Source organism: Scardinius erythrophthalmus (genome assembly GCF_964197995.2).
Source record: "Scardinius erythrophthalmus genome assembly, chromosome: 11".
NCBI classification, from domain to species: domain Eukaryota; kingdom Metazoa; phylum Chordata; class Actinopteri; order Cypriniformes; family Leuciscidae; genus Scardinius; species Scardinius erythrophthalmus.
In genome coordinates, this window is record NC_138231.1 from 36,792,191 (window position 1) to 36,804,382 (window position 12,192).

The 12,192-nt window shown below is 39.7% G+C and overlaps 1 protein-coding gene across 1 annotated transcript; it reads left to right on the forward strand.

The window, feature by feature from the left end:
* Positions 1-48: 48 nt before the first annotated feature.
* cyp2v1 (cytochrome P450, family 2, subfamily V, polypeptide 1) lies at positions 49-3,702 on the forward strand. Its single transcript, XM_081377737.1, has 9 exons — positions 49-521; positions 672-834; positions 922-1,071; positions 1,652-1,812; positions 1,982-2,158; positions 2,308-2,449; positions 2,657-2,844; positions 3,056-3,197; positions 3,349-3,702. Exons 1-9 carry the CDS (start codon positions 312-314, stop codon positions 3,522-3,524), a joined length of 1,509 nt encoding a protein of 502 aa, XP_081233863.1. The 5' UTR covers positions 49-311; the 3' UTR covers positions 3,525-3,702.
* The last annotated feature ends 8,490 nt before the right edge of the window (positions 3,703-12,192 follow it).

Sequence of the window (12,192 nt, forward strand, 5' to 3'; positions counted from 1 at the left end):
TAAAAATGCTCATTTGCAGCTCGTGCTAGAATGCTATTCGCTCGTGTCATTACAGGCAGAAAAACAGTCACTCTTCTAAAGAGAGATTTGACTGACTTCTGTACAAGAAATGCGTGGATGTGCAAATATATATTTTTTTAAATCAAATTTTCGATTTGTTCACGAACAGGTTTGCTCTCTCTGAATGTTTATTTCAGACCATGTTTTTGTACGAAACTACAAACGAAAGTAAACCAGGAAGTAAACAAGTTTAAGCGTAAAACAGTGCAGTCACGTTTCACAGTGCAGCATAAAGGAGATAAACGGACAAAATGGTTCTGGAGAACATTTTGTTTTCTTTAGCCGCAGTACGTTGGACAGATGCAGGGACTGTGCTACTGTTGTTCATCCTTTTTCTTCTGATCTTAGACCAGCTGAGAAACAGGAAGCCAAGAAACTATCCCCCAGGACCCACACCTCTTCCATTTGTTGGAAATGTTTTCCACCTGGATGCTACACAACCTCATATTCATTTAACTAAGGTAATTTATGGCCCCTTAATGTTGTGATTTCAAAGTCTGACTTCATAATGTCTGTATTTCAAATAAGGCCTGATATTTTAAGCCTTGTAACCCTTTTTTATTTTGTATATTCTTCCAATTTTGTTTATTATATTAACTGTTTCCCTACAGTTGTCAGACCACTATGGCAACATTTTCAGCTTGCGTCTGGGAAACTTAAACACTGTTGTTGTGAATACCTACAGCATGGTCAAGAAAGCTCTTGTTGATCAAGCAAACATTTTCACAGGCCGCCCTACCAATGATGTGCTCAAAAAAATAATCAAGTGCCAAGGTATACATAAATGTTGGTGAGAAGACATCAAATGACATTCTAACTCTTTCTAAATATCACATATTTCATATTGTGTAATGTCAACAGGTGTAACCTTCAATAATGGCTACAGCTGGAAGCAACAGAGGCGTTTCACTCTCAGTACTCTTAAATACCTCGGTGTGGGAAAGAGGAGCCTGGAATTCATCATCATGGAAGAGTACAGATTTCTGCACAAGTCCATCATGGATTCCAATGGTAAAGAACAGTAGCTGCATTGCTGAGATAATAAGAGTCATAACATGGCTTATATTTAGGTTTACCATGCATGTTTGTAATGATCAGAATTTTGCATTTACAAATCAGCCATGGAGAAGTAGCCTTTGACTAATGTCTAAATGCTTATATCCAAATGCAAATTTAAATGCACTATATAAAAAGAGAGTCATTATTTATTTTTATGTAGAAAAAATGCTGCATTATTTTGAGGTGAATATTGTATTGTACCATGAAACCCCCTCGAAATACAAATATTAGAGAATAAATATTATTGAAACAAAATATAGTACATTCATTTAAGATAAAAATGTTTTCTTTGGTCTGTTGTGACTGCTGAAGTTCACAAGTTTGACCCCTAAGTGAGGAATACTAGAGGGTAAAGGACATACCAAATATCAAATACCAAAATATCATAGAGACTTCCAGGTGGACTCCTTTGTCAAGCAAGCAACAACTTAGTATTTGCATTGCAACACACTAAAAACTAAAGTTTAAAAAGTTTTTTTTTTTAACTAGTTTGAAATTGAAACCAGCTTCAACTGTCGTTGTATTTTCTTAGGACTGCCATTCGATCCTCATTACTTTATTAACAATGCTGTCTCCAACATCATCTGCTCCATGGTTTTTGGCAGGAGGTTTGAGTACACTGACCAGAGGTTTCTGAACCTGCTTAGTCTGATGTCTAAAGCCCTTAAGCTACAAACTTCCGTCTGGATACAGGTACTACAATGATCATTCTGACGATGAGATGAAAAGATGTGGTGGAGATATGAGGGTCATTGACACTCCTGAATTGCCACTAAATGTGGCAATAAAGTGCACTAGTTGAAAACTAAATGAATGAAATAAAGGTGCCGAGCCAAGTTGACCTGCTGCTTATCCATTATAGCTTTACAGTGTTTTCCCTTATGTTATGGACCTCATCCCAGGACCTCATAAAGACCTGTTTTCCTGCTTCCATCAAGTTTGTGCTTTTATTAGAGAAGAGGTGGACAAGCATTATGCAGACTGGGACCCCTCTACACCCAGAGATTTCATAGACTGCTATCTTATTGAGATCCAGAAGGTACTATGAAAATATGACTTTATTAGCCAATCATGTTTGTTAACAGCATATTTGGTAAACGCGTAGAAATATTCCACTTTTTTTAGTTCGATTTTGCTTTATCCGTCATGTCTACCCTGTGCTGGTTGTAATGTCTCTGTTCTTCATAGAGGAAAGATGATCTGGAAGCAGGATTTCATGAAGAGGGTCTGCAATACACTGTACTTGATTTGTTTGTGGCTGGAACTGAGACCACATCTACCACTTTACTGTGGGCCTTTGTATACATGATGGAATACCCAGAAGTCCAAGGTAAGATGTTCCAGATTACAAGTCAACTGTAAATTCAGTTTTGCGCATGCTTGGGAAAAAATGCAAAATACAAACACATCGTTAGGCTGATAAGGATCATATGCTAATTAGACTAAAATAATTTAGTGGAAATGATATTAATTTAGTTAAATATGTTAGATGCATGTTATGGAATTTTGGCATCAAATGTCATATTCATGCGTTCAGAAAACGTCCAGGCTGAAATAGACCGAGTAGTTGGACAGTCGCGCCGACCCAACTTAGATGACCGACCCAGCATGCCGTACACTGATGCTGTTATCCATGAGGTCCAGAGAATGAGCAATGTTGTGCCCCTTAGTGTGCCAAGAATGACAAATGAAGACACAATATTGGGAGGATATTTCATTCCAAAGGTGAGATGGATAACAAAACTTTTATAAAATTGACACCATTTTTAATTTTTAAGTTAGTTCTTGCCATGAGAATAGACATTTAATAGAGAATAGGCATTCAAATTTCAACTACCTACCTAGCAAATCAGACTGTTTAATTAATAGGCATCATGGAATAGTTCATGTTGGTCCTTAGATGATGTTAATTTGTCTTTTTTTATTCTACATTAAGGGTACACAGATCATTCCTAACCTGACCACAGTACTGTTTGATCAGACCAAATGGAAGACTCCACATTCATTTGATCCACTGAATTTTTTTAACACTCAAGGCGAGTTTGAAAAACCTGAAGCCTTTATTCCTTTCTCAATAGGTAAGCAGGTTTTTTGTCATAAAAAACGTTTATACATAAGAATATTTCACAATTTTGCATACATATGTTAATTAATTTATTATTTTTCACAATAACAACCCACCGTCTATACAGTATAAACACACATCTGTCTTTATTTCATCCTTTCAAGGAAAACGATCGTGTCCAGGAGAATCGCTTGCCCGTATGGAGCTCTTTCTCTTCTTCACATCCTTACTACAATCTTTTACTCTGTCTCCTCCAGAGGGAACTCAAGCAAGCTTGGACTTTAAATGTGGAATGACACTTTCCCCAAAGCCATTTAGAATAAGTTTCACTCCTCGTTGATTGATGTACATTTTACATCACCATTTTATTATTTTTTTCCCAAAGTAGAATTATATGGTTTCTTCATCTGAGATTGTTTAAAATGATCTATAACCAAATAAAACTGCAGCTTCAAGTAGACAAATAAAGCTGGTAACCTTTTTAAAATGTCAATCAAAAGATTAAACAACAATAAGTTAAAAAATAATAAATATAATAAAAAATTAATCAATGATTATTCAACTTATAAAAATTATATTTTTAAATATTATAGTATTATAAAATTAATATATTCTAAGGCTTGTGGACTAGACTCCTCCTCAGCTCTGGTGTTTTTTTTTGTTTGTTTTTTACAAATGTGTAGTGTGTTTTAGCCTTTACTGGGAATGCAATCTTGTTTTTGAGAAGCAGACAAATTCTGACAAAGGTCACCAACCTGGAGATGGCAACCTCTTTTGTCTATCATCGTTATCAAGAATATTTTGTTTATTTTCGCTTGTGTTTTTAATACTGAGTGATTATTTCAGAAATAAAGTGCCAAAAAACGTACCTTCTGGACCAAAGTCTTTGCTCATTGTAGGAGACCTTCATCATATCGTTCACAAGAAGATTCATCTTCAGTTGGAAAAGGTCCTATTTAGGCCTAATTGTATTTTTATTGAATTTTTTTTTTTTATCTGGGAAAGCCGTCAATAGACAGTAAAACACGATTACTAATATAAATGTTCATCAGATTTGGGATGATGTGTAAATGTACTTTTTCTGAAATCATGTATTTAGGGCTATTAAAACTATTTCAAAGTTGTGTATATGTTAATTTTCGCACATTTATATTTTAAGCTTTCGAATTCTCGGACCAAGAATTTTTGTTTTGATCGGCTACAAAACAGTGAAAGAGGTGTATACACAACAAGGCGAAAACCTCACTGATCGGCCCATGTTACCTATCTTATGACATCTTTGGAGACAAAGGTCAGTCAATCCAAATATGTGGTTAACTTGTCAGTCAGTCACACTACAAATATGAGCATTACAATACTAGGAATAATCCCCTTTTGAAGAACAAATTAGAACCATGTGAATGTTGCTGTAGAAGAGGATTGCTTTCCCACTGAGACTAATGTATTTATTTTCTGTTGAACAGTTTAAGAATAAATTGCTTGGTAAGTTACATGGAAACATCTCAAAACCCATGAGTGTGAGAAGAGGGAGAGTAATTTAAATGTTTTTAACAAGGCTATGAAGTGGGTTTCTGCTAAGTTTTTGGAGCGTGTAAAAAAAAAAAATCTAAATTTAGTGTTTAGGCTATTACTTGTCGCACATTTTTTTCTTTCTTTTTGTTCACCTGTATTTAAGTGAAATATATTTCCCTTATATTTATTCACTGCAGGTGCGTGATATGTATGAATCCTCATGTTCTGTTATTTATTCTTGTATTTGCGCATGTAAAACTGAACAAAACAAATTCTAGTATTTTTAACTTATCAATTCTAATTTAACATCATTTTGTCGGTTAATGATTAGCGTTGGTTGTTGGTCAGGAAAAAAAAATTAAATGAACATCCTTAAAATGTCCCCCCGCCCCAAAAAAATGTAAAATGTAATTCTGGCTACGCCACTTTGCTCATCGATACAATCTCTACTTTGTATCTACAGCCATAGTTCAGGAGGAGATTGATCATGGGAGGGTCATGGCCGGAAGCTAAATTAACCGGAAATAATATTAAAAAAGTTTTTCGAATAAAATACAAAATATTAAAGAAATATTATTTAAACAAAATATAGTACATTATATTTTACATTAAAAAGGTTACGCTTATTTTCAAAACAGACCAAAGAGGATCACAAGTGTGACCCCAAAGTGAGGAATACCAGAGGATTAAACATTTCATTTTCACATTCTTTGAAAAACTTACATTTAAAGATGGATATTTAGTATTGATTGACAGTTTGACATCAGTGCTGTTTGATGAGTCCAAGTGGGAGATTACTCCCACTTTTTTTTTAACCCCGGTCACTTCCTGGATGCTGAGGGCAAATTCAGGAGAAGACATGCCTTCTTACCTTTTTGCAGGGAAAAAGATTTTCAAGTAATCTATATATAGTTTTTTTTTATTTTATTAATGGAGAAAGATTGCTTTTGTTTGATTTTCAGGAAAGAGAGTGTGTCTTGGAGAGCAACTGGCACGGATGGAGCTGTTCCTGTTTTTCTCCTCTCTGCTGCAGCGCTTCACTTTCTCTTCATTAGCTGGTGTGGAGCTCAACTTCATTTTAAGGGGAACCCCCAACCATATACACATTATACACATTGTTGCACCCATTAGATTAAAAAAGGTCAGAGAGAAAAGTAAAGCACCATGGTACAACAATACTACGCATGTTCTAAAGAGAGAAACCCGTAATTTAGAGCGTAAATAGGAACAAACTAATTTAGAGGTCTTTAGAATCGCATGAAAAGACAGTATGTCATGTTATAAAAAGGCCCTAAAAGCGGCCAGGGCTGAGCATCTCTGCAAACTAATAGAAAACAACCAAAACAATCCTAGGTTTTTATTTAACACCGTGGCTAGACTAACAAATAAACAGATGTCACCTGAACAAAATATCCTGTTACAGTTTAGTTGTAATGATTTCATGAAGTTATTCACTGAAAATATAGAAAGCATCAGAACCACAATTGTAAACGTTCAATCCTCAATTATCACCCCGCAAGAACAATTACAGTGCTTTACAACTATAAAACAAAAAGAGTTAAATAAACTTATCACCTCATCTAAAACAACATGTTTATTAGATCCTATACCAACTAAACTACTGAAAGAAGTGTTACCTGTAGTGGAAGAGCCTCTCCTCAATATTATTAACTCATCTTTAACTTTAGGTCATGTTCCAAGAACATTTAAATTCTGAGTTATAAAACCTCTCATTAAGAAACCACAATTAGACCCACATAATCTAGCAAATTATAGACCCATTTCAAATCTTCCTTTTATGTCTAAAATACTAGAAAAATTTGTATCTGCCCAACTTGGCTCTTTCTTGCAAGAAAATGACATCTATGAAAAGTTTCAGTCTGGATTCAGACCGCATCAAAGCACTGAAACTGCGCTCGTTAAAATCACAAATGATTTACTATTAGCTTCTGACCAAGGCTGTATCTCAATATTAGTTTTACTTGATCTTAGTGCTGCGTTCGATACTATAGATCACACAATACTCTTAGATCGACTACAAAATTATACCGGTGTTCAAGGACAAGCATTAAACTGGTTCAGATCATAGTTATCTGACCGCTACCATTTTGTCTATTTAAATGGAGAAAAATCGATCATAACTCCAGTAAACTATGGAGTGCCGCAGGGATCTGTGTTAGGCCCTCTGTTATTCTCAATATATATGCTGCCACTTGGAAATATTATAAGGAAACATGGAATTAGTTTCCATTGTTATGCTGATGACACTCAAATCTATATTTCATCACGGCCAGATGAAAACGCTAAATTATCCAAATTGACATAGTGTGTTAAAGATATAAAAGATTGGATGACTGAACTGGCCCCCAACTGAGCCTAGGTTCTCCCAAGGTTTTTTTTTTCTCCATTAGGTCACCTGATGGAGTTTTTCGGTTCCTTGCCACTGTTGCCTTTGGCTTGTTCAGTTGGGGATATTTGGGGATATTTAATTTAATTAATCAATCAACAATACTATTGATCAGCATTACCAAACGTGGACGTTTTCCACTAGAAACAAACATTGATGTATTATTTTAATTTAATACTGTGAAGCTGCTTTGATACAATCTGTATTGTGAAAAGCGCTATATAAATAAACTTGACTTGACTTGACTTGACTTGACTTGAAATGAACATGATGAACGAAGTACATCATCATGGCTGGGTCTCTGGGTCCCCGAATCTGAGTGACCAGAACCCAGATTTCATTCTACCCCTGGCCATTCACGCGAGAATGTGGGAAAGCATCCCAGGGGCTTCGAAATGGGTGCTAAAAATAGTGAAGCAGGGCTACTCGCTACAGTTCGCTCGCAGACCACCACGCTTCACAGCCCGGGTCAAAACCTTGGTGAATCAGGAAGTAGCACACCTACTTCGCACCGAGATAGCAAATTTACTGAGAAAAGGGTCTGTGGAAACCGTCCCCTCAGCAGAAAGCGATGTTTTACAGCCGTTACTTCTTAGTACCAAAGAAGGACGGCGGGCTCCGCCCTATACTAGATCTCAGACACTTGAACAAAGCGCTGATGAAGCGTTCGTTCAAAATGATTACAACCAGACAAATTCTCGCTCGAATTCGACCCGGGGACTGGTTTATATCAGTGGATCTGAAGGATGCTTATTTTCAGATCCAAATAGCAGCCCGTCACAGGCCGTTCTTGAGATTCGCCTTCGAGGGCCAAGCTTATCAGTACACCATCCTTCCCTTCGGCCTGTCTTTGGCACCTCGTACATTTATGAAGTGCATGGACACGGCGCTCGCGCCCCTCAGACGAAGGGGCGTGAGAGTCCTGAACTATCTGGACAACTGGCTATTTATAGCACAGTCAAAAGAGGAATTGGTGTTACACAAAACACTACTGCTGACCCATCTCGAACAGCTGGGTCTCAGAGTCAACTGGACCAAAAGCATTCTACTCCCCAGCCAGAAAATGTCCTTTCTGGGGATAGAACTGGACTCCAGCTCTATGGGAGCGCGCCTGACACAGGAACGCGCGGCAGTGATACAGTGCCTGGCAGCGACATTCACTGTGGGGAAAAATCTCCCCCTCAGAGTGTTCCAGAGGATGATGGGTCTCATGGCCTCAGCCTCGACGGTACTGCAGCTGGGTTTGCTGAATATGCGCCCTTTTGAACTATGGTTGAGACGGCGAGTACCAGCGTGAGCATGGACCTCAGGTCTGCTCCGTCTCACAGTGAATGAGACATGCGTTTCCGCTCTGAAACCGTGGATGAGAGCCCGCTGGTACCAGTCCGGCGTGAAGCTGGGCATCGCCTCACGAATAAAAGTGGTCTCGACAGATGCTTCCAATGCAGGTTGGGGCGCCCTATACGAAGGGAGACCTTCTATGGGCCTGTGGTCAGACGCGGAGAAGCGTCTCCACATAAACTGTCTAGCGATGAAAGCGGTAGAGAATGCCCTTCAGTTCTTCCTCCCTGCGCTAAGGAACCACCACGTTCTAGTCAGGACAGACAACACGTCGGTGGTTTCCTACATAAATCGCCAGGGCGGTCTCAGGTCCCGGAGCCTGCTTGCAATAGCAAAACGCCTCCTCATATGGAGCCAGCACAATCTGCGCTCGCTGAGAGCGGCGCATGTACCGGGCGTCTTGAACGTGGGCCCAGATATGTTATCCAGGGCAAAACTCTCCCCAGGAGAGTGGTTTTCGGCAGAGCAGAGGTAGACCTGTTCGCGCATACCTGTCAAGTTTTGGATTTGAAAATAAGGGAAATTTTCCGGCGCCCAGCGCAAGCAGCACACTAACCCCCCCACCCCTCATGCTGTGAACATTCATTATAGCCTAAATGAAAACACAAAAGGGTGTATTTGAAGAGCATTTATTTAAAGGCTTATTTGCCAATTTTCTGTTCATTTATCATTGCTTGTCTTTACATTTACATTTTATTTTCATTCCACACGTTGTTTTCATTTCATATTGTTTTTCTTTTACAGTTTTTCTTTTCATTTTACATAACTTTTCTTTACTCTTTTAGTGAGTTATTGTACAAATTTGTGGCAGACTTTGCATTTGCGGTATTTACATGAGGGTTTTGTTTTTTTGGCAGGAGTGCCCAATTCCATCTTTTTTCTTCTTCTTTTTTTTAACAAACTTTATTATGAACAATGCACAGGACAATAGGTACAGAGAACACTACAAATACTGATCGTGCCTTCCGTCTTTGTAGTAGCGTCCATCATCCGTCTCTGTTTTTTTTTTCTGTTTTTTCCCGCGTTGTCACCATAGACTGTAAGGGTTGTCACTCATCATCTGACCTCACACACTAACCTCGTGACAACTGCCACCTACAGTACCTGTAGTAGGCTGACAGACTCAGATTAGGAATGTTGTTTTTTTTGTTTTATTTTTTTTACTCCGCCCGGGCCCGGGGTAACCTATTATTTTTTTTTAATAACGCAGGTTAAAAACCGGGAGATTTACGGGAAAATACTAATACGGGAGGACGGCGGGAAAGAAGGGTAAAATACGGGACTTTCCCGGCCAAAACAGGATACTTGACAGGTATGTGTTCGCGTCGCAAACCAACGCTCACTGCCCAATGTTCTTCTCAAAAGAAAGGGATGCGCTGGCCCTAAACTGGCCCAGACGCCCTCTCTATGCGTTTCCCCCGGTTGCCTTGTTACCACAGGTAATCAAGCGAGTCAGGGAGAGCAAATGCTCGATACTCCTCATAGCTCCGCTATGGGAGAATCAAGTCTGGTTCCCAGAACTGATGGAACTAGGGAGCGCGGCTCCATGGCCGATTCCGCTGAGAAAGGACCCGCTGTCTCAGGCCCAGGGCGCGATTTGGCACCCATACCCCGAGCTGTGGGCTCTACATGTATGGGCAATCAACTATCACCATTGCACCTCCCGGAGGGAGTGCTGAACACGATCACAGAGGCTAGAGCTCCGTCTACTAGACGGCTTTACACGTCTAAATGGTCAGTGTTCGCTGATTGGTGCTCAGCTCATGATTTAAACCTGCTAAAAGGTGAGGTAACGGTGGTTCTTTCTTTCCTACAAGAGCTGCTGGACAGCGGGAGAACCCCTTCCACACTCAAAGTGTACGTGGCAGCCATAGCAGTGTTCACACATCCTGCAAATGGCCAGTCGCTAGGAAAGGACGACCTCATAATTTGTTTCCTCAGGGGTGCTAGGAGGCTGAATCCTCCTCGGCCACCCTCGGTTCCGGTTTGGGACCTTTCCACGGTCCTCGAGGCCATGAAAGGCGAACCGTTTGAACTGCACGCGGTGGAGCTAAAATACCTGTCATTTAAAACCGCTTTTCTGCTGGCACTAGCTTCAGTAAAACGGGTGGGCGACCTGCACGCGTTTTCAGTAAGCGCTACGTGCTTGGAATTTGGGCTTAATGACTCTAAAGTCATCCTCAAACCAAGACACGGTTACGTCCCAAAAGTGCTTGCGACTCCCTTCAGAGCGCAAGTTATCTCCCTCTCTATTTCTGATAGTGAGGCAGGGGTTAAACTTCTCTGCCCGGTGACGGTGAGGGCATTAAGGATTTATGTAGAGCGCTCCGCCACTTTTAGGCAAACGGAGCAGCTTTTTGTTTCGTTCGGTGGCCATACCAAAGGGCTAGCGATCTCGAAACAGACCCTGTCCAGATGGATAGTGGACGTATAAACATATATATGTTTATGCACCTATCTCATAACACCGAGTCGTCCCGCCCTATTATGCCGTTGCGATCACTTCACTTTGCATGAGCCCCGGGCACTGCCCTTGGGACATAAGTGTTTGAAATTCAGCACGCACGGCACTTTACATAGGGTTCCCTTAGCGTAAGCTAAACTTACGCAACACGAGAACACTCTCGTAAGAGAACGACACTCAGTTACTAACATAACCTCGGTTCTCTCTAGAGAGGGAACGAGTGTTGCGTAGCCTGCCGTGCTTGTGCTGCACTTGGTTTCGCTTCTAGTCGACTGAAATCACTTGTGCAACCTGTGCGAGGGGGTTTTATAGGTTAGCCACACCCCATTTTGGCGGGCTATGACGACAGCGCGGGAAGGCTTCCCACTGGCGCTGGAGTCATGCCAAGACACACTGATAGTTTGCAACAGTTGCCGCAGAGCAGCCAATAGGCGCGCGAGCTGTCTCGCCTATGTCTGCCTGCTGCAGCAAATGCGTTTTACATTTTAAAAATGAAGGATAATTTTTTGCTTCAGTATTCTCGAGAAAAGGAGTTTTCCCGTAGTGTAAGCTAAATTTACGCAACACTCGTTCCCTCTCTAGAGAGAACCGAGGTTACGTTAGTAACCGAGTGTCATTATCGTGCTTGGTGTGAACGGGCCTTTAGTAACCTAAGCCTAGGGCTAACCCCTGTAGCATTTTTATTATTATTATTATTATTATTATTATTATTCAAACTGTAGATGTAGGGATTTATGCATTTAAAAAACAGGTTACTCCAGGACGGTTGTATAAGTTTAGTAAAATTGTAAATTGGATTAAAAAAGTATTTTATAAATTTGTGATGCAGTGTAGGCTATAATATTTTTATATTTGAAATACAATGTATATTTTTATGTATGAAATAATTCCTGTATGAAGTTCAGCACATTTTCAGGGTTTCCACTCTTTGCTGCTACTCTTATTTGACCAATTAATTTTCCTGACCTTCTCAGTCATTGTAATTACTGGATGAGGACTTTTATCATTTAATTTCAGACAATAGAGTTTACCTAAAAGCAAAATGATGCTCAGGCTCTGTCATTTATGTTTCTTTTATGTATAGTTGTTGAAGACAAAACTCAAACGAATGATTTTGACTCAGACAGTTGCATCTTTCATTCCCTGTCTTTAGGCTGTAAAAAGATTAACACATAGTTGCCTAAATAAAATGGCAGATCATAATTTAATAGCTGATATCTTGTTTAAAACACCCAAGCGAGAAAGAAAATAAAATAAGAAGAGAAGGTGAAGGTGAAGGCTAAG

Excerpts from the sequence above, each read along its gene's own strand:
- cyp2v1 (XM_081377737.1), top strand. The coding sequence starts at position 312 with ATGGTTCTGGAGAACATTTTGTTTTCTTTAGCCGCAGTACGTTGGACA. Across the intron at positions 835-921 it reads AAAAATAATCAAGTGCCAAG|GTGTAACCTTCAATAATGGC; the intron begins GTATACATAAAT and ends TAATGTCAACAG. Across the intron at positions 2,159-2,307 it reads ATCTTATTGAGATCCAGAAG|AGGAAAGATGATCTGGAAGC; the intron begins GTACTATGAAAA and ends TGTTCTTCATAG.